A 22322-nucleotide genomic window follows, 5' to 3' on the forward strand; every position below is an offset into this window, starting at 1 on the left:
AAAACCCTGGGAGACCCACTGCCTGCCTCCAAGGGACCGGTGGCCCTTCCAGGCAGAGCCCAGCCCTGGTCTCTAGTCCCAAATCAACACAGAGGTTGCACAAAGACCCAAGGCAGGCTCTTCTCGGGAACTCCATCACCCATGCAGAAAGCTTCTGTGCCGGGCAGCCTTGTAAGGGCAGGAAAACCCTGATCATCAGATTCCACGGGCAGTCTGACCTTCTAACAGGAGGAGCGACATGGCTTCTCTGTGCCACTGCTGCGTGTACACATTGGGGTGTGTGTCTGTACACACTGGGGTATGTGTGTGTTGGGGGGGTACACCCGGCATGTACAAGCACACCCACACTCCCTGCGATCCTGGGCCTCTTTCCTCCTGGGTTCAGGCCACTGGGAAATGACCTCTTGGACTTTTTATTCCTCACTGTAAGCATTTCAGAGCACAGTGGCCAACTCTTTGAGTATGAAATGCTCTGCAATTTTCTTCCCTGTTTTCTTTCTTCTTTTTCTAAACGTGGTTCAAATGTCTCCCAAGTAGTTGTGTGTTTATTCTGCAACATTTTATTTGCTTCCCTAAAAGTTTGCCTATAAATAACATATTGAGGATTTTATACTATTAGGACTTTCTTTTTTACTTTGAAACTTAGAAAAAGGAGGGAAAAGTTGTTAAAATGGCCATTGATTTATAACTCTAAAGAGCCTGTGGTTTTCTAACACAACATTGCAAATCAACTATAGTCTAATATAAAATAAAAATTTTTTAAAATCTATGAAAAATTTAAATGCTGTCTCTAAGTTTGTGAATTTAAGCTACTACAACGTAAAAGAAAAATTGAACAGCTGTATTAGTAATTAGTGCAAATTGAGAATCTGTATTGTCCCAGCGAGAGTACCAGGTCTCCCTAGAATAATGAAATAAAAACTTTAAAGAAGAAGAAGAACAAAAAAAGAGTCTTTGGTTTTAAAACAAAATATCTTTTTTAAAAATGAAGCTACTGATTTTCCACCATCTGCTTGGGGGTATTTGAGTCCAGGCCTTGATTCTCCATATTTAATCTGACATCACGTGTAACGAGAGCTGCCTGGGGAAGGAGGAATTTAACACACTCTTGTGGAGGGCTCGGCCTGGTTCCCTTTCTCTTCTTATGTTGGTTATATATTTTGCCAGACGCTCCCACAGCACCTCATTCTGGCTGCCCCACACCCCAGGGGACAAAAAGTACTTCTGGATACCCTGAGCTGAGGGTGTGTGTGTGACACAGAAAGAGCAGGACAGAGTCAGGACAGAAGTTCTCCTGTCCCCTAACCTCAGAGGAGTCAGGACAATGTGGCCGGCTTCTCGTGAAGTTTCTTCTGCTGCTCAAGTTCTGTTTTCTGGTGTCCACATAGTAAGAAGCAGGAGCTCTGTTTTCCTTATTTTGCTTTTATTTTTACGAGAGGCACAGAGACCTTCACCAGACATGTTAACCTTGCCCGGACATGTTTCGCCAGTTTTCTGATGCTGATTCCCTGCTGGGTTTAGGGATGCTGCCTTTATTAAAAACACAACAAGGCTTTACAAATTATTAAATGCAGACACCCACACCCATGTTTTCTCAATCCTTCCAGCGTATTCTTTACAAAAAGATTGCTGATATTAACAGTATCTCAGAGCACATCCCCCAGCCGGGACAATTGCTTTCCCAAGATTTGCAAAGGATTTGCGCTAATGTGGGTCTGCTTTGAGCCAGCTCCGGTTTGAATCAATCCAGAGCATAATTAAGCCAAATTGAACTGTAATATGATCTCATTCTGTGGCCCCTTGTTTCATTCTTCCTGGGGCAAGGCATTAGGATTGGGGGGAGGGGAGTAGGGCTCTTCAACTTAGTTTGGGAACCTCTTTCCACTTCCCTTTCTGAACTGTTGACCAACAGAGCTCCTTGTAATGTTATATACAGAACACTCTCTCTCCTGAGGGCTCCCACCCCATGGTGTCTGTGTGCAAGCACATGCACACGTGTGTGCATACACACATATGCACAATAACGCGAGATGCATTAAAAAAGCAAGTCTTCAGACATGATAACAAGGAGTTGTGGAATAAGCAGAAGGTGGTGGAAATAGATGTTCAAATAAATAGAGACAGTGCCCTGCCACAGTCTCTAAATCCCAATGAGACATGAGCCTTGTGTATATATACACTTGAGGAAGCATTGCTTTGCCTAAAATTAAAAGATTTTTTAGATGACTAGGCTAGGATTTCATTAACAAATAACTCATGTGGCCCAATATCCAAAAAACAAACGACCCAATCAAAAAATGGGCAGAAGACCTAAACAGACATTTCTCCAAAGAAGACATACAGATGGCCAAAAAGCACATGAAAAGACACTCAACATCACAGAGAGAAATGCAAATCAAAACTACCATGAGAGGGGCTTCCCTGGTGGTGCAGTGGTTAAGAATCCGCCTGCCAATGCAGGGGACACGCGTTCGATCCCTGGTCCGGGACGATCCCACATGCCGCGGAGCAGCTAAGCCCGTGCGCCACGACTACCGAGCCTGCGCTCTAGAGCCCGCGAGCCACAACTACTGAGCCCATGAGCCACAACTACTGAAGCCCACACGCCTAGAGCCTGTGCTCCGCAACAAAAGAAACCACCGCAATGAGAAGCACGAGCACCACAACAAAGAGTAGCCCCCGCTCACCGCAACTAGAGAAAGCCTGCACGCAGCAACAAAGACCCAACACAGCCAAAAGTAAATAAATAAATTTATATTAAAAAAAAAAAAAACTACAATGAGATATCACCTCACACCGGTCAGAATGGCCATCATCAAAAAATCTACAAACAATAAATGCTGGAGAGGGTGTGAAGAATGTAATTCCTACTGTTGGTGGGAATGTAAATTGGTACAGCTACTATGGAGAACAGTATGGAGGTTCCTTAAAAAAATAAAAATAGAATTACCATACAATCTAGCAATCCCACGCCTGGGCATATATCCGGAGAAAAACTTGGTTCAAAAGTATACATGCACCCCAATGTTCACTGCAGCACTATTTACAATAGCCAGGACATGGAAGCAACCTAAATGTCCATGAACAGATGAATGGATAAAGAAAATGTGGTACATATATACAATGGACTATTACTCAGCCGTTAGAAAGAATGAAATAATGCCATTTGCAGCAACATGGATGGACCTGGAGACTGTCATACTGAGTGAGATAAGTCAGACAGAGAAAGACAAGTATCATATATTGCTTATATGAGGAATCTAAAAAAAATAATACAAATGAACTTATTTACAAAACAGAAACAGACTCACAGACTTAGAGAATGGACTTACGGTTACCGGAGGCGGGGGGGAAAAGGCGTGGGAGACAGATTGGGAGTTTGGATCGACATGCACACACTGCTATATTTAAACAGAAAAGCAAGAAGGACCTACTGTAAAAACAAAACAAACAAACAACAACTAAAGGAAAAAAATGCATCATCTACCAAAAAAAAAAAAAAAAGTGAAAGATTCACCAGATCATGAGTTTTGAAGGGGATTTTATATCAAGTGAAATCCTGATTTCCTTGTTGATCCCCAAAGGTGCTCCTCACTATGATTTCCAAAGATAAATCTGAAATACACTCAAGAGAAACAAAAGCCACCACAAGGATAAACTCAGGCACAAGATCTTAGGAAGCTGGCAAACCATTCCATCCAGCGTGGGAACTATCATATGAGGAAATGCTTTATAAACTATGGGGCACCATGCAAATGTTGCTGTTTACAATTGTTACTACGACTGTTATTACTACTTGGCATTTGGCCCCTAGTGGGGTCCCTTTTGGGATTCTGCCAGGACCCACTTTCACTGCTGTCAGAGTGTTTTCATTATGGTCCAAGACTCCTGTTTCTGATGGGGCTCATCCCGGGGGCTGGGGGTCGTCAACAGAAGAGGGCTGGCTTCCCTCTTATGCCCTTTATGACGCCGACCCTTGCCTTTTATAAATACGTGAAGACAGATGAGGGCACAGACAACACAGAGTCCCACAGGACGAACCAGCCATGCTTACCGCTTCTCGTAGGCAGAGTCTCTTCAGCTCTTCCAGCCGCTGGCGAAGCGTTTCCTCCAGAGCTTCCTGCCTGGATTTCAAGGCTGCCAGCATGTCTTTCTTGGCCGACTGTGAGCTATCTGATTCCTGAGAACCTGTCAATTAACAGTGGGGTTACTAGGCCAGCTGACGAGGGGACGCACATCTGGACCACAAAGGAACTGAACCGGAGCCCACGCTGTGACTGTGGGATTTACCCCAGGAATCAAGAGAGTGTGAAATAAAACAGGTGCCCAGAGCTCCAAGGGTGAGGGGCGGATTCTCAGCACTTCGGGTAATTTACAGCTGGTCAGAAGGACCGGCGGGAAAATTTACACGCCTCTTCTTTGATTATCTTAAGATATGTCACACACCCATTTCAATTTCACTAGCAAATTTTAATAGACTTTTTATGCCGTAAAGGGGAAAGTAAAGTTTAAGCCAGCCATTTTAATACAAAGTTTTAATTTTTTCCATTTAAAAACGCTTATTTTTGCTTAGTACAAAGATAACGCATGTTTATCATAAAAATTTTGAAAATGTAGACATGTATAAAAATAATCCATAAGCTAGTCACCCAGAGATAACCACTGTCTTGCATCTTCTTTTAGCCCTTTTACCTAAGCACATATATTTAAAAAATAAAATTAGATTTGTATTGCATTTTTTGAACTCGAGACTGTAACATGAGCAAATTCCCTCCTAATAAAAGTTATACATATTTTTATATGCAGCACAGAACTATCTGCTTGATGATTCAAATAGCAGACTGCTAGATAGGAAACCTCTGTGGAAGGCAAAAACTGTAAACCAAACAAACGGAAAATATGCTGAAATGCCAACTGGAGAGATTTAGGGTAGACCAGAGAATCATTTCTGGGCTGCAATGTTTGGATTCTGAAATAGGTTTCCTGCAGTGAAGCTATTATACCTTTTCTACCTGGATGGCTAGACAAGGCGCCTTGACTCCCTGAGAAGGGAAAAGCTGCTTATTGCTTGCTTCTCGTGTCCATGGACAGCAGAAGTCTTAGAAATGGATGGGCATTACTGGGTGTGCCTTCAAGGGGCTCACATCACGCCATCTGCGACAGCATCAAACGACATCGAACACCTAGGTATCCATCTAATGGAAGACGGACAAGATCTCTACAATGAAAAATATAATACTCTGCTGAGAAAAACGAAAGACCTCAAACAAGAGAGAGATGTAGTCTGGTCATGGATTGGAAGCCAGACGTTGTAATGATGTCAATTCTTCAGGAACTAAATCAGAGAATCATTGCAATACCAGTAAAAATTCTAGCGGGATTTGTTGGAGGGAGGGGTAGGAATTGTATTTCCTTAGGAAACATTTCGGGACAATTCAGTGAATGAATGACAGATTTGACAATGATCCAATCAGAATTCCCAGAGTCGATTGTTCTGTTTCTTCCAGTGGTTAAAGAAGGCATCTCAGAATCACAAGACTAGAAGGGACTTCTATGCTTTTGTATCAAAAACTCTGTGATGGGGACTTCCCTGGTGGTCCAGTGGTTAAGACTCCATGCTCCCAACGTAGAGGGCCGGGGTTCGATCCCTGGTCAGGGAACTAGATCCCGCATGCCATGACTAAGAGCCCGCATGCCACACCTAAAGAGCCCGCATGCTGCAACGAAGATCCCCCAGGTGGCAACAAAGTTCCCGCATGCCGCAACTAAGACCTGGTGCAGCCAAATAAATAAATAAATAATAATTTAAAAAAAACAACAACAACCCTGTGATGCTCAAATCATCCCCATAAATATAAGATTTGACTCTTATTTAGGCTCTGAGCAGGAATCCCCATATTCCCTCAATTACCAGGCACCTAAGTTCTTATAACCCTAATCTTCAAGAATTCTCAGTGTTTAGGTACAATACATTTTGACTCATTCTAGCTTGAAACAGAGAATCTCCATCACTGCGGGAATGTACCATCTTTATGCCTCCACGGTAGCTAATAAATATTAGCTTGAATAAACAAACGAATAAATGTTGTCAATCGTATGGTTGGATGCTATAATTAAGTTGTATCTCATCTCCGTAAAGAAATCTAGTACCTGTAGGTTGTTTCTTTATAGAATTGACCTTCCAAACTTTTAATCATTTTTGTAGCTCTTTCCTGGATTTCGTCCTGCTTCAATCGCATGTTTCCAAATTCAATAGCAAACTCAAGCGAAAGCTTGACCCTCACGAAGGCTCCATTACCTCATGGTTCTCAGATACTAAATCCACATGGTGTCGTACTCATGTGACACATGGCTGGACATTATTGCAGGCTCCCCTTTTTGAAATGCTTCAGGTTTTCTACCCCCATAAGTCAATTACCCTGAGCTTATTAGTCCTGAACTATCTCCAGTCTACATTCATCTAATGTAATACAGCTAAATCATTTTGAATCTTAATCTTGTTCCCTGAGTCACAGTCACCAATCACAGGTGAAGACGCAGGAAAATTTAATGAGCTATGCTCTATTATTCCATCATCTAAAGAATTAATAAGAAGGTAAAATAATACTGGAAGGAAGTCAGACTTTAGATTTAAAAAACAGACCTGGGGAAACTTGGGTCCAAGAAGATGAAAGGATTTCTAGCACAAATGAAAAATTCATTGTTTTCCCTCTCACTCCTGCCTAACCTCTCAACAGGAGATGATGATTTATGAAGTCAAATCTAAGAATGAACTATATTCAAGAATGGCAAAAATCACAACATTAAACTCCTGGTGGTAAAGCCCAGAATTTTTGGATGATCTGGTCTCTAGTTATGGATTAGTTAAGCTTTGGTCTTGAGCTCATTAGCAGTACCTAAATTATGATTACTTAAAATAATTAGCCTAAATACCAAACCCATATAAGACAGAGTGATGGCTCAAGAGGCCTTCTCCGTATCTGGCACCACTAATGCTGGCTGGCTCTGCTTCACACCTTTATTCTTGAAGTTGCTTCACGAGGAATATGGTGCCAGGTACCAAGTCAAGTCTTTGCAAAGTAAGTGAGTTGGCCTGGCCTAGACATGCAGAGTTCCATTTTCATCTAACCTGGATGGTGGGTAAAGGGTAAAACGATCTGGTTTTAATGCACTCTAAACCACTCACTGGACGGGTGACCTTGGACAAGTGACCTGCCCTCCTCAATCTGCTGTAAAGACTAATGAGATCACACACATTCGGCCTTAGCTTGTGCCTGGGACAGGTAAATCCCCCCGTATCTAGGGTGGACTTAACTTGAGTGAGTGCACACACCCACACAGGGACATACCGGCTAGAATTAGAGAGAAATGATTGAAATGACTTCCTCGCCATTACTCAAGGAGCCATTTGCCAAAGAAGAGAAGCTCTGTGCAATGCAGCTACCACTCGGGCTCCAAAGCTCATCTTTAGAAGAAGCAACAGAGGTCTAGGCACTGTTTTCAAATTTCGTTTCTTGAGCCCCTGGGTTTGCATTTATGCCTTTGGTGCGCCTGTGGACGAGGCTGGGACGGAGTCAAGGGGTTCGGCAGGCTCTGGGGCCCCCCACTCCACCCTCGAGCTAGGGCAGCTCTGCAGTGGGGTTCTTGTCACAATGCATTTGAAAAAGAGGTTCCCGGTGCCTCTGTTTCTGTAAAGGAAATGCACCGTCTGGGCAAGCGTGCTGAGTGCTGAGAGCTGCTCTCTTTTGGAGCTTGTCGGATCTGAAGCTGTCGGGCGGTTACCTGCAACCAGGCCAATGTGGCAACCCTGGTGGGGGGGCAGCCGAGTGCCCAGGGACAAGATGACCACACCAATAGCACAGAGCACTGACAGAAACTCAAGAGTATCAGAAGAAGGAGCCCCAAGTGCTCTGAGATGTTGATGCTGTCACCCTCTAGACATCCCCTGAACGGCACGTGTGACATCTGAAAGGAGGTTCAGCCAGAGAGGCAGAAATCGGGAGGCAGAGAGTCCCTCTTCATCCTCTCAAGTGACAGAACAGAACAAATCCAGGGAGAAACGCAGTCAGAAGAGCCTCAGGGGCGCAGGGCAACGAGACTCTTGCAAACTAAAGGTTTGTGAGCACATCTAAAACGATTCTAGACACAGAAATAATTTCCAGTCGGCAGCCACACTTGATGAACGGTATAGAAGCTCTCAGTTACCATGATTTGTCCATTTCCGGTTACGTGAACACACACATGCCTTTTCACAGGCAACCCCACTCCAAGGTTATACATTTAGCCCCTTAGAAATTAACAAGATGGAAATCCGCTATCTCTGAGAGGAGCAGTGAAGGATAAAAGACACCTGGATTTCCAACACGTGTCAGCTGTTAATTGGTGTCAGATCTCGGGTTGTTAACCTCTCAGAGCCATGATGTCCCCAACTAGAAAATGACCAGTTAACTAACCCCCAAGATTCCTCCAAACTCGAAGAATCTAGTACTGAAATAAACAGCTTACTGAGGCAGTTCCCTCTCACCTCTAGCAGTCAGTTTTGCAATTTTTACAAAAGGACCCTTACGTACGGCGCCATCTTTCTCCTCTTTTCTTTCCCATCTCCGCCTCCAGAACAGACACGCATCCCTCCAACTCTGGTCCTTCTCCCAGCTATTGCTATAGTTTGCTTCAACTCAAAAGGAAATGTCTAATTATCAACCAGCACCTAAAGGACTGACCTCTGCATCTTATCAACAGGCCAAAGCAAATTATCTGTAAACCTGAATACTAAGTAAGAGTTTAATCTGAGCTTTGTTTGGGATTAATGAAGTACGAAGATGGATGGATGCTCCCTACCGAAGCCAGAAGAGTGAGATTTCAAAATGTAGAGAGTGACAGAGCAGTAGCCAAGTGCTAGTTGGAAAGGACTGTCCAAGCATAATCAATTGGTGCACGAATCCAAGGAAAAATAGGAGTGATCTGAATGCTTTCGAAAGATCTAAGTAGCGAATAAATACTTCGTTGTTGGTGGTGGTCAAACTTTCAAGTAGCACCAAGTTTGTAGGAAAGAGTGATGTGAATACACCTCGGGAAACGTCAACTGGTCTGGTAGCTTCCGGAGACTTCTGGTAGTAGTTTAGAGCTAACAAGTCAGGGCTTGTGTCCCAGCTCTGTGCCATACTAGTTGTGAGGACTCGGCAATGTCACATGACTGCTCTAAATCTGTTACCTCCCTTCTCATATGGGAATGAAAACAGGACTTCTGGGCTTCCCTGGTTGTTCAGTGGTTAAGAATCCACATGCCGGGCTTCCCTGGTGGCACAGTGGTTGAGAATCTGCCTGCCAATGCAGGGGACACGGGTTCGAGCCCTAGTCTGGGAAGGTCCCACATGCCGCGGAGGAACTAGGCCCGTGAGCCACAACTACTGAGCCTGCGCGTCTGGAGCCTGTGCTCTGCAACAAGAGAGGCCACGATAGTGAGAGGCCCACGCACCGCGATGAGGAGTGGCCCCCGCTTGCCTCAACTAGAGGAAGCCCTCGCACAGAAACGAAGACCCAACACAGCCAAATAAATAAATAAAAACAAACAAATAAATAATAATTAAAAACAAAACAAAAAGAATCCATCTGCCAATGCAGGGGACACGGGTTCGAGCCCTGGTCTGGGAAGATCCCACATGCTGCAGAGCAACTAAGCTCATGTGCCACAACTACTGAGCCTGCGCTCTAGAGCCCATGAGCCACAACTACTGAGCCCATGTGCTGCAACTACTGAAGCCTGCGTGCCTAGAGCCCGTGCTCCGCAACAAAAGAAGCCACCGCAATGAGAAGCCCACACATCGCAACGAAGAGTAGCCCCCGCTCGCCGCAACTAGAGAAAGCCCACGCAGCAACGAAGGCCCAACGCAGCCAAAAAATAAATAAATAAATAAATAAATTTAAAAAACAGGACTTCTTCAAAAGTTGGGAGAATCAAATGAGATTGATTCGCATTGGCTTGCAAGATGCTTAGAACAGAACGTAATAGGCACTACATGAGTATTTGTAGTTACTTGTATTCAGGAGTGTCCCCTGGCCTTTGTCAGGAGTTGGCACCCCAATTCTGGGGAGCCTCATAATGTAAAAGACGAAGAACAGTGAATAGGCAAGAAGCTGGAAGGCTGGTGGAAGGTGCACATGCAGGAAACTCGGGAGAAGAAGGGAAGGGAGGGGATTTTTACAGAACTCCTGGTAGGAGCTTCCCACACGTTCTACTTCATTTCATCCTCACAGAAACATTATCCCCATTTTCATAGAAGAGGTCATTGGGATGTTAGGAGGCAGAGGTGGGATTCCAACTTGGCGGTTTGGTCTGCTGCATCCCCAGAATGGAAGCACCATGAGGGTAGGAACTGGGTCTGGCTGTAATAAACACGGTTAGTGTGCCAGCCTATCTGCCTCTCCAGCCCGGAGCCTTTCTGCGGGACCACACGGAGGAACACGTAGGCAGAGAGGAGGAGCCCACGGGTCCTTCAGATGCGCCAAGGAAGCCACAGAAGTCTCTGAAGCACCTTGTGTGTGCAAGGTGGGGTGGGGGAGACAGGTAACTGGACGTGGGTCCAGCCCTCAGAGAGCCTGGGGTCCGGCCATGAAAAGCTGTCCAGTGGGAGGAAGGAGGAGATGAGCCACGCACTTGAAGGGGAGAGATGGCAGCTGCCACGTCCCGAGGCCAATTAGGCAATTAACCTGCAGGGCTGACGAGGTCTGAGGAGGCTGAGTCGCCCTGTGGTCCGCTGCCAGGATGATCAGCATCGGATTAGTTCTCTGGAAAACCTTTCATCCTGCTTACTGCTCAGTCAATATCTCTTTGAATGAGCCCAGACTGAAAATGTCTTTTGTTTTTGGCTCTCTGATGATCATTTTTCAATCCACATCCTTTATAGAAATAGGTCACTCCTCAGCTGGCTGGAGAGGAGGAGAAAAAGATCTGACCCCAAAGAAGACATTTCCAATCCAAACACAGCCGGGAGTGTTTGAATGATGCACTGAAGATCAGAAAGTCACTTTCAGTGGGTCTTTGGAAATCTCCCGAGTGAACTCCCGGATGCTAGGGATGTCGTTGGCGGAGATATTTCTGCCACCTCTGGAGAAACCGCCTCTTGGACTTTCTCGTGCTCCAGCTAGGGAACTCCAGATGTCGCCCAGTGGGCAGCTGGTTCCCTGGGGCAGGATGCGTGGGGAGGGCCAGCTCACACAAATGGCAGCTCCCCTCCCAGCCGGCAAACATGGGGAAGGATGTCCTCGTCGGGCTGAGATGGAGAACGTGTTCCAATCTTTCAAAAGACTCTGGGCTACTCTGCACCGGATATGAGAACGCATCCTCTTAAACAAAATGTTGTCAGGAACCGGGGCTCATCTGTTTTTACACAGATGGAATTCTGATGACCAGCCCCGCTGATCTCGGGAGACAGAAGGGGTTCTTTCCTCTCTGAAAGCAGGGGAAATTTGAAACAAACAGTACCCCAAAGAAGAAAGAAATCTGTTGTCCTAAAAGTAAGGGAAGGAAATGACAATCTGTTTAGACTTTTACGGAAAAAAAAAAAAAAAAAAAAAAAAATAAAGTAGGCATATTCCCAGCAGATCTACAAAAGCTGTTAAGGAAAAGTCTTGGCAGACACCCCAGGAATAAATACAAGGGAAAAGGTCTGAACCCTTTATGATGAAGAGAGATTTATTTGCCTTACAAATCCTCAATTATGAATTCCTTACAGAAAAGATGTCCTAAGAGAACATGGGAAATAAAGCCACCTGGCAGATTTCAGGATAACTGTGTGTGATCTCTGGAGAGCGTCTCCGGGAATGAAATGTGATTTCTTCACATGAAAAGTGCACGCCTGGAGAACTTTTCATTAGGGTCGGATATTTTAAAAATAAAACAGTGCACGTAAAAGAGCAGTGAAAGGGGAGCACTTTGAAAATAAACACCATTTGGTGGCAGCGAAGAGTCTCTGGGACTCAGAAAAAAAAAAAGTGCTCAGTGGCACTTCTACCAAAGGGTGAAGGGTACAAAGGTGATTAAAAAGAGAAAGGTTCGGGGTTGGGGGAGCGGGAGGGAGGGAGAGAAGTGAACCACTGATTTAAAAAATTAGCAGCATCTGGTAAACCACCTAGTTGAAACTACTGTTATGAGTTAATTTATACGGTTTCCATTTCTTATACTGTGAAATAAGGGGGCTTATCCCTCTGGCTCCAAGATTCTGTGATTCGACTGTAATATTGAGAAGGCTGGTCTCAATAAATGGGAAGAGAGAGCAAAGGCTATGGGAGGGGACGGCGATATTTCTTTTTCAGTTTTTAAAATTCCATCAAAGTCGTTCACTTAGGTTACAGATTATCATTCTGCCCTGGTTTTCTTTAGCAGGCAAATATTCCTTTACACGGGAGGGTGTAACTATATCAGTATAAATGGCTTTATTAGGTTTGTTTTTACCCCCAGTGAGAGAGCAGAAAGGGACAACCATTCTGTCTTCTCACAATTTTGACTCAGGCCTGTCCTGCTCAAGCCACGGCCAGAAACATCCATTCCACAGAAAGAGATTTCGCAGCCCTCACCGGTTACACAGTCCCATATAAACACACCCTGGCAGAAGGCGAGCCCTCTGGCAGTGCTGCCGGCTAAGCCCATCTGCAGGGCACTGAGCCCGGGACCAACACGAAAGGCCCCTGGAATCCTGGGCATCATTAGACTTAAGAAGAGACAGGCAGCCGATAACAGAACCTTTGAAAGGCTGGAGAGAAACAGAGGGAAGAGATAGAATGAGAGCCAAAAAGAAAGCATGAAAATGGCACTTCCCTGGCAGTCCAGTGGTTAAGACTCCATGCCTCTAATGCAGGGGGCGTGGGTTCCATCCCTGCTTGGGGAACTAGGATCCCACATGCTGGGCAGCAAAAAAACTGACAAAGTTCCATCGACAGACAAATGGATAAAGAAGATGTGGTACATATATACAATGGAATATTACTCAGCCATAAAAAGGAACGGAATTGGGTCATTTGTAGAGACGTGGATGGATCTAGAGACTGTCATACAGAGTGAAGTAAGTCAGAAAGAGAAAAACAAATATCGTTATGTTAACGCATATACGTGGAATCTAGAAAAATGGTACAGATGAACCGGTTTGCAAGGCAGAAGTAGAGACACAGATACAGAGAACAAACATATGGACGCCAAGGGGGGAAAGTGGCGGGGGGTGGTGGTGGGATCAATTGGGAGATTGGGATTGACATGTATACACTGATGTGTATAAAACAGGTAACTAATGAGAACCTGCTGTATAGCACAGGGAACCCCACGTCGCTGTACAGTAGAAACTAACACAACACTGTAAAACAACTATACCCCAATTAAAAAAAAAATTGACATAAAATAATTGCAAAACATAAAGGAAATAAATTTGAACTGTAGGAATAAAATCTATATTTAAAAAAAAAGGGATGAAGATGAAAAGAAGAAGAAAAAAGCCCCCAAACATCATGTGATTGATACCAACTTCAGGCCGTGTATTTTAAGCTGAATACAGCCCTGACCACAAAGCTGGCAGACCCCTATCAGATCAGTTCTCTGGAAGGAGAGACAGCAAACAGCTGGCACCCTCGTTATTATGTTAGTTATTAATAAACTGCCCAACAATGGCAGGAAGTGCTGGCATTCAGAGAGGGCGAACGTGTGAAGAGTTGAGTCATGGACGTGGATGGGTCCCAGGCAGAGCAGGCCCTACACTCAGTACAACATGTTTTTCTCCAGAGCGGAAAGGGTCAGACAGAGCCGGGGGATCCCAGCAGACTGCAGGGTTTTGTTATATTTCGTTTTTTTTTTTTTTTTTTTTTTTTTAACCAAATATCCATCACCACATTCTTTGCAATCCTGCCCTTGACAATGAAGATGACTCAACTGCTGTATCATTAATCCCACAGCCCAATTCCTATTTATAGACACAACATGCCATTTTGTTTTTGGAGACAGTGGGTGGCTTCTGGCCCTGTATTTCCATTCAAAAAGCCAGCATCAGTCTCATTGTTCTATTCCTCTAAGAAAGGATGTGCAGTAACATTTTTTTGTTTGAGGGCAGTTAATGCACAACCCACATGGGCCTGCAGAACACAGGGTGTCTCCTAAGCAAGTCTGTGCCATTTTCTTTAAATCGGCTGAGAGCAAAAACACATCTCCCTGAGCCCCTCCCCTCCTACTGAAACCAGAACTGTTCTGGGATGGCAAATTCCAGAAGCAACGCTGGGACAATCCTACACTTTTTCTCGCTTTCAGAGGAGCTATGGAAAGGCCATGCATGTTCAGCATGCAGTTGTTTTGTTTTTTCTTTTGTCATTCCATTTTTTTCCCCTTTCCCATCTGTTTTTGAGATTTCAAGAAATGGGGGTAAGGAAGAGAGGAATAAACCCTTTAAAGTTCCCACAGAAAGGATTTCGGATGCTTTTTCTGAATTCTGAAATCATCATCATCACCAAATGTTTTGAATTCACAGTTGTCCTCTCAAACTCTATCTGAACCCTGGAAAATCTGGAGGCTCTCCTAGGGCACAGTGACTACATCGTCCCCTGCTTGTCACCACCCCGTCTCTCCCACCCCGCAGTGGTCAGGCAACAGGCTGGCTGGTTACCCAGAGGTGCAGAGCTTGTGAGGAGACCAAGATGGGGGTGGGGGTGGGGCTCTGCTGGCCTGGAAGGGGGGCTGCACCCTGAGCTGCCTCAACGTCCCTTCCTCCAGGGGATGCTCTGGGACAAGGGTCCTCACCTCCTTTCAAAGCCTGCCTGCCGGAGCCCCTTCACGAATGGATTTGGGATGCGGGTTCCATAACCTTCCTAGGGTCTGAATCTCATCCAGTGCAATTCTGGGAGGTGAGGGCTTGACCCCTTTTAATCCGACACAGCTCAGAAGGCTCAGCACCTCTAAGGGTCTCTACTAGGACTACAGGTCTCCCACGGGACAGCCCTGGGTGTTACCGCCGAAGAACTCAGAGCGTCTTGGCCCCGAGCCTTAGTAAATCATTTCAACTCTGCAGACCTTTTCTTTTTGAGATGTTAGCCCCTGGCTCAGGTCATTAATAAGTGTGGACTTCTGACTTCTTTAATGATATCAATAACATTTCTTTAGCATCTGAGACCTCAGATAGCTTTAAAATGACTGAAGTCCAGTACTTTGTAATAATGTACTCTTATTAAATAGGAAAATCACCTTAAAAGTTACTAAGAGTTGGAAATATTTTATCTCTGTTTTACATCAGTAAATAGTATGCAAACTCTTTGAGGAGAGAAGCCGTAACTTTTTAAGTGTTATGCATAGTCCCTAGCAAAGTTCGGGAGCTAGAAAAAATGATTATACAGTAGCAATATCACAGTGTGGTTACACGGCTCAGTTACGGCACAATTTGGGTACAGACAAGGGTGGAAGGATAAATGAAAGATAATGAGGAAGGATGGTATTTGCAGGAGGAGCCTGGTCTGACAAGATTAACCTCTGAAGGTCTGATACCATCATGACAAAAGCGATACAGTACAATTTGAGGGAAAATGTTAGTGGCAGGTTTATGAGCGATCTTGGCAAGGAACGAGGATCTTACCACACACTCTGTGAATGTAGAAGGGTCTTAAAATGCAGCACATGCAGGATTCTTACTAGTATCCTTCAAAATTTAATTTTAATATTCGTGTATCATTGACATCAGTCTTGGTGATGAGTTTTTAAAATTTGACACCAAAAGTAAAAATAAGCAAATGGGACTACATCAAAGTGAAAAGCTTCTGCACAACAAAGGAAACCATCAACAAAAAGAAAAGGCAACCTACTGAATGGGAGAAAATATTTGCAAATCATATATCTGATAAAGGACTAACATCCAAAAAATATAAAGAACTTATACAACTCAACAACAAAAGACAAATCCAATTAAAAAATGGGCAGAGGATCTGAACAGACATTTTCCAAAGAAGACATATAAATGGCCAACAGGTACATGAAAAGATACCCAACATCAGCAGTCATCAGGGAAATGCAAATCAAAACCACAATGGGAAATCACCTCACATCTGTTAGAATGGCTATCATCAGAAAGAACACAACAAATGTTGGCGAGGATGTGGAAAAAAGGGAACCCTCATACCCTGTTGGTGGGAATGTGAGTTGGTGCAGCCACTATGTCAAACAGTATAGAGGTTCCTCAAAAGACTAATAATAGAGCTACCATATGACCCAGCAATTTCACTTCTGGCTATTTATCTGAAGAAATGAAACAATAACTGGAAAAGATATCTGCACCCTCACGTTCATACCAGCATTATTCACAATAGCCATGACAAGGAAACAATCTCAGTGTCCACCAGTGGATGAATGCATAAAGAAATTGTAACTATAACACACACACAACGGAATATTATTCAGCCATAACAAAAAAAATGAAATCTTGCCATTTGCGATATAAATGGACCCCAAGGGCATTATGCTAAGTGAAGTATATCAGGGGAAGACAAATACCATTTGATCTCACTGATACATAGACTTTAAAAACAAACGAACTAAAACCAAAAAACCCTGAGCTCATAGATAAAAAGAACAGACTGGCGGGTGTCAGAGACAGGGGGTGAGGGTGGGTGAAATGGGTAAAGCGAGTCAAAAGGTACAAATTTCCAGTCAGTAAATAAATGAGTGATGGGGAAATCATGTAAAAAATTTTAAAAATTGTGTATGGAACATCTACTGAGTGTTCGGCACAGGGTTAGAGGTAGCAGAAAGAATTCTCAAGTGATGATCAGTTTCTCAAAATGCTTTTCAGGACTATTTATCAGACACCATCTTTTTTTTTTTTTAGCATGAGGCAGTAGGTGAAGGAGAGACAATAATTGATCCAATAGGATACTAGGTTATTTGTATCCTATTTCCTGAGTGAGAGGTAGATCATAGGGTCTGGAAAGTGTCATAAAAAGAGTACTTAGGGCTTCCCAGGTGGCACAGTGGTTGAGAATCTGCCTGCCGATGCAGGGGACACGGGTTTGAGCCCTGGTCTGGGAGGATCCCACATGCCGCGGAGCGGCTGGGCCCGTGAGCCACAACTACTGAGCCTGCGCGTTTGGAGCCGGTGCTCCGCAACAAGAGAGGCCGCGATAGTGAGAGGCCCGCGCACCGCGATGAAGAGTGGCCCCCGCTCGCCGCAACTGGAGAAAGCCCTCGCACAGAAACGAAGACCCAACACAGCCAACAAATAAATAAATAATTTTAAAAATAAATAAATAAATAAATTTAAAAACCACTGCAGTTACTTCCTCTATCAAAAAAAAAAGAGTGCTTAAACCAAGGCCATCCCGAAAGAGCGATGCCCTCTCCTTCTGTGGGAGCCCATCACTAAAAGGTGTTCTCCCCACGCAGTCAGGCAGGACGCACTAAAGGATGAAAAGCACGGGTGGGAGGCTAGCCTAGATTTCCATCTGGTAGGGGATGGAAAACTGTCCCCTCCAGGTGGGACTGCAAGGCCTCAGGTGAAGGCATCTTCTCCTGCACATGAAAAGTCAGAGGGGCAGCAATCACAGACCTGGTGGCAGTGATGGCCAGATCGACAGGTCCTAGAAGTTCCCCGAGTTGACTGATGGAACACTTTCCGTGCAAGGTCTCTCCTTCCACTGACCCGTGGCCTTTCCTAAGTCGGAGCGGGGGAAACCTCCCCACGGAGCCTCAGCAGTTAAGGACCGTTCTTCAGGACCTAACTTGCAGGGCTGGGCTGAGTTTGAAGTGCTCCCTGGCCTGGTCATAGGGCACGGCTCACACCTCGCCACCTCCTCCCCCGTCTGCCCAGCTTTCCTCTTGTTTGGCTGAGCAGCAGAAGGTGGGCAGGGAAAAGGCCGAGGGTCTCAGTCCTAAGGATGGAGCCACCGCAGACGTGGGGCAGGCAGGGGGCCTCGGCTACCTCCATCGATGCCCAAACAGCTTTGCCCGGGGTCCTCGTCACTAAGTTATCAGACATGAAAAAATTGCACTAATATCCTGAGATAAAGATGCTTATAATAGGCGTGGGAGTGGACTCAAGCAGGAAAGTTTTCTTTTGATTCATCTCCTAGCCCACGGGATTGATTATTAATGTCAAGCTGTTGGCGGTAACAGAGAGGAATTGCTTTCCAGTCTTGAAGATGCCTGGATCTCGGTATCTCCTTTCTTTTCCTTTTTTTTTTTTTTTTTGGCCGTGCTGCCAAAAAAACTGGGGATCCCGGTTCCCGCACCAGGGATGGAACCCGCACTCCCTGCAGTGGAAGCGCAGAGTCTTAACCACTGGACCACCAGGGAAGTCCCTGGATCTCATTTCTGATGGTTGAATAGTGTCAGTTCCGTGTTAGACGCTTTGGGGCTCCTGTTCACCACCTCCTCTCTACCTGCTATTACGTTTGCACCCTTGGCGGCTGCCAGAGACAAAGGTCCCGAGCACGTGGACCAGGACACAGATGTAAAAGTGGGGAGACCTAGGTTCCTTGATCTTGAGCTGCACACCCACCCCAGGCTTTTATCTCTTCTTCAGCAAGAAGAGTGGCTCTCAAAGTGCGGTCCCCAGACCAGCATCAACATCACCGGGGAACTTGTCAGAACTTGCTAGAAATGCTAATTCCCAGGCTCACCCCAGACCTACAGATCAGACACTCGGGGGCTGCAGCCCAGCCATCTGAGTTGGAACGAACCCTCCAAGGGTTCCGATGCACTTGGAGGGCAGGGAACCCCTGAGCTGGAAGAATCTATTCTCCTGGGTATAACACGCCACATTCAGAACGAACGTAGATTTCCAAGGGGCTATGAAACCACAGCAGGGGTGCACCCCTCACTGAGGCTGAAGGAAGAGGCGGGCTCATCTGTGGCTGGATTAGGAGGACAGTGGACAGATTAAATCCAGGCTCAGATCTGAGACTCTGGGCTTTAACGGGGAATAGGGATGTCTAGAGGACAATCACAGGGCTGACTCTGGCCCTGCCCGTCATCATTCTGCAGGGGAAAGGAAGTGGCTGGAAATCGAGGCAGGGGTCTTGGACTTTGAACGGCATTCTCTTTGCTACAGCACTGTCCACGGTCTTCACTGTAAACCTCTAAGCCTCAGAAACAATGATTACTTGGCCCATTGTATTGATGAAAACTTTTTAAGAATCCAGGACAGCAAGAGGTTTACGGTGAACCTTAACAGTGATCTGGCAGAGGCAGAAACAACTTCGTGGAGCCTGAAACCTACATAATTTTGGTGGCTCTGTTTAAGAAAAAGAATGCAAAATGTATTACGTTCACAGATTTTATAAAACGCCTGGCCCCGTGGACACATGACCTGGGTCCTCCCAGGACCTTAGAAAGGCCTGTCCATCTTCACCCTCGCCCTTCAGGTCTGAAGGTTTTCCCTGGCTCTGATTGGACTCCACCAGCCCAGGAGCTAACTAGGCAGCTTTCGGCTTTCCCCACCCCCTCCTGTCTTTCTCCTTTCTTTATTTTATTTTGTTACCGTCTGCAGTCACCACATGTACAGAGATGACCCTGGAAGATGAGGTAGGGCAAAGACTTATTGTTTTACTCTCTGGCTCGGGGGCAAGGAAGTGTGTACTGGCTCCCAGAATAATCAGGCCTTGACCACGTGGCCTGGGGAGCGAACTGCATTGTACTTTTCTAACAGTTCCAGACAATTTTTGCCTCCCTCTCACTCCCTGCCCAACTCAAAACCGCTCCCCTTCCTGTCACCCCAGCCAATGGCATCCCTCCTCCTGAAGTCCAGCCCCATCTCAAACCTCGGGGCATTTCTGCCCCTCCCGACACCTCAAGACAAACGACCCAGGGCCCGGCAGAAACAGACGGCAATCAGATCCCCTGACCCTCCCTTTCAAAGCGCACCAGACCACACTCTGCGACAGGTCTCTCCCTTCCAAACGATCAAGGGTTTTCTGTACTTTGGAAAGCCTCGAGAAGTCCCCCTGGGAACAGAATGTAGGTCACTCAGCAAGCACCACGACCCTGACCTTCAGCCCCTCCTCGTATAATTCTCCTTGAGTGACACACAGGCAGCCCGCGCCTTCCGTCCTCGGAGCCGGCATTCCTGCCGCTCAGCCATCAGCACTGGGAAGGCTCTGGGGGCTGCTCGAAGGCACTTAGGTGGCCTTCCCACACCGTGAGGCTCTACTGCCGCTTCTCCCCCTCCCCTGCTTCCACGCGGTCATACTCTCGGCCGTTTCCTCGGATCCCCGTTGGGCCGCAAACCTTGCTCAGGACGTGAGAGCCAGCGGCTCAGCCCCGCCTCCTCGGAGCACGCCCCCCCCCCCCGGGGGGCCCCTCTCGGGGGTCCGCGGGGGACGCCGCTCACCTGAGGACAGCAGGCTGCCGCTGCTGCCGCTGATGATCTTGCCCTTGCTGCCCATGTTGGCCAGCTTGGACGTCTTCAGCGTCCCCGTCTCCGTCAGGTCGATGGCGATCTCGCTCAGGCTGCGGGCGGCATGGATCTTCGACTGGAGAGACCACCGGGTTGGACAGGTTAGACGGGGGACGCTCCCCTCCCAGCCAGGACACGCCGACGACAGCGATCGCTCGCTCGCCCGCCTGTCTTCCCGAGATCTAGCAAACGGCCTCACGGCCTGCGAACTGCCGCATTTTTCTGTGTCCCCAGGGCCCATGGCTCATGCCCTGAAGCTTCCCGGTGGGAGCAGATAAGGCTCCAGAGGTGACACGGCGAGGAATTTCGAAGACTGTTATCCCACAGGCTGTATGTACAGGGCTTACAAGTGCGGACTTCGGAGTCAGACAGACCTCGGTGGAGCCCTGATTTGGGGAAGGACTTAACCTCACGGAGCCTCATGACTCCCGAGTATAAAACAGGGAAAGCACCACCTACCGCTCAAGGTTCTGTTAGGGTCAAAAGAAGGCAGGCAAGTGAAGGCCTCCCTCCACCCCTCCCCTCCCCCTCTTCTTCCCTCCCTTCCGCCTCCTACATAGCTCTCAACGAACAGTAGCAATTTTCTGTGATTTTGTGCTTAAAAGAAGGGGGAAAAAATAATTTTCAGCTTTGTGAATGATTTAAGAGATGTCTGAAGCAAATTTATGAAGTTCCAGTAAATTCTAAGGTGGTTTAAACTCTTAAATTATTAGCCACGGAGCCGTGAAAACTTAGAGGGTTGGGAAGCGACCACACTGTCAGCCTGCAAGCGTGGTGTGTAAGCGTGGTGTGTCAGCGTGGTGTGCCAGCGTGGTGTGTAAGCGTGGTGTGTAAGGGCTTCTGGAACAAATGCTCATCTGGATGCTCGGTTCCCACCAAGGGGGCACCTGACACGGTGCTTTGCTTCTATTTTGGTACCTAAACGTACGAGCCAAAGTCTTCAGATTATGCTTAAAAGTCCACTCCATTTATTCTACAAATTAACTGGCCCACTTTGTCGAACAGTAACAGCAAGTTAGAGCAATTAGAAAAGGACTCTGCATTCACGATTACGTTCCTAAAATCAACTGTTTGCAGTGAAGCTTTCTGCTCTAGTTCCCACCTTGGGAGGTAGAGGTGGGTTTGCATGTGCCCTGCGTGTGTTGGATGGTTTTTTTTTTTTTTCCTTCTTCAAGAAATCAATTTGTGACAATGCTTCAGGAAGCGGCTTTCGCTGCACTGCGGACTTTTCGAAAACAACTATAAATCCTAGTATAACCTGTACATGTGCTAATCTTTCTGTGGCCACTGGTGATTAGGCAGGGATGCAAGGATGGAGCCAGCTGAGGGTCCCAACTGAGGTTTTGATGCGTGTTCACTGGTGTGAGACTAGGTCTGTCCGCCACACAGGAGAAGCCACGGAGGATGGGCAGACCAGTGCCCGGCTCCCTCTTATTCACATCCTGAGCCCAGGTGCCCGCAGTGGTCCAGCAGGGTCTGTCTGAACCCTGAGGCCTTGCCCTTCCTCTGGCCTCCGTGTTGATGCCAAAATTGGTGAAAGACAATGACTTCTGACCGCCAAGTACTCTCCTCACGTGAATGAGATGAGAGTCTGAGGGGCAGAGGAAATGCTGAGACTTTCTGTTTGTTTTGTTCACCGGGTCTGACCCATTTTCCTCCTTACCCTCTTCTATCTCACTGGTCCTTCCTTGACTGATGTCTCCTCTCTGACCTCAACTTTTGTCCCTGCCTTCAGAACCAGGCTGCCTTCCTGGGGTGAGGGCTTCCTTGCTCATAATATAATCCCAGCTGCCAGCCCCTCGCAGGGTTTTCTGGCTTGTAGCAGAAAGCAGGCGCGCCTCTGCTTCATTTTGACACAGTATATCAGTTGCATCCACCTGGCTGAGTTTTAGCCTCTGAGCAAAGCACAGAAAGCAC

The 22322-nt window shown here is 46.4% G+C and overlaps 1 protein-coding gene across 5 annotated transcripts in view; it reads right to left on the bottom strand.

Moving 5' to 3' along the window:
• FRMD4A (FERM domain containing 4A) overlaps positions 1-22322 on the bottom strand; it is a 341961-nt gene that overhangs the window by 29664 nt on the left and 289975 nt on the right. For all 5 annotated transcript variants that reach the window (XR_011076055.1, XR_011076056.1, XR_011076057.1 and 2 more), the window contains exons 14-15: positions 20340-20481; positions 4055-4188 (exon numbers count right to left, since the gene is read on the bottom strand). Coding sequence is in view for 1 of the 5 variants with exons in the window: in XM_068561738.1 (XP_068417839.1) it covers positions 4055-4188; positions 20340-20481 (276 nt within the window). In the remaining 4 variants the exon portion in view is untranslated. The remainder of the gene's footprint in view (positions 1-4054; positions 4189-20339; positions 20482-22322) is intronic.

The sequence above is a fragment of the Eschrichtius robustus genome, chromosome 1, assembly GCF_028021215.1.
Source record: "Eschrichtius robustus isolate mEscRob2 chromosome 1, mEscRob2.pri, whole genome shotgun sequence".
NCBI lineage: Eukaryota > Metazoa > Chordata > Mammalia > Artiodactyla > Eschrichtiidae > Eschrichtius > Eschrichtius robustus.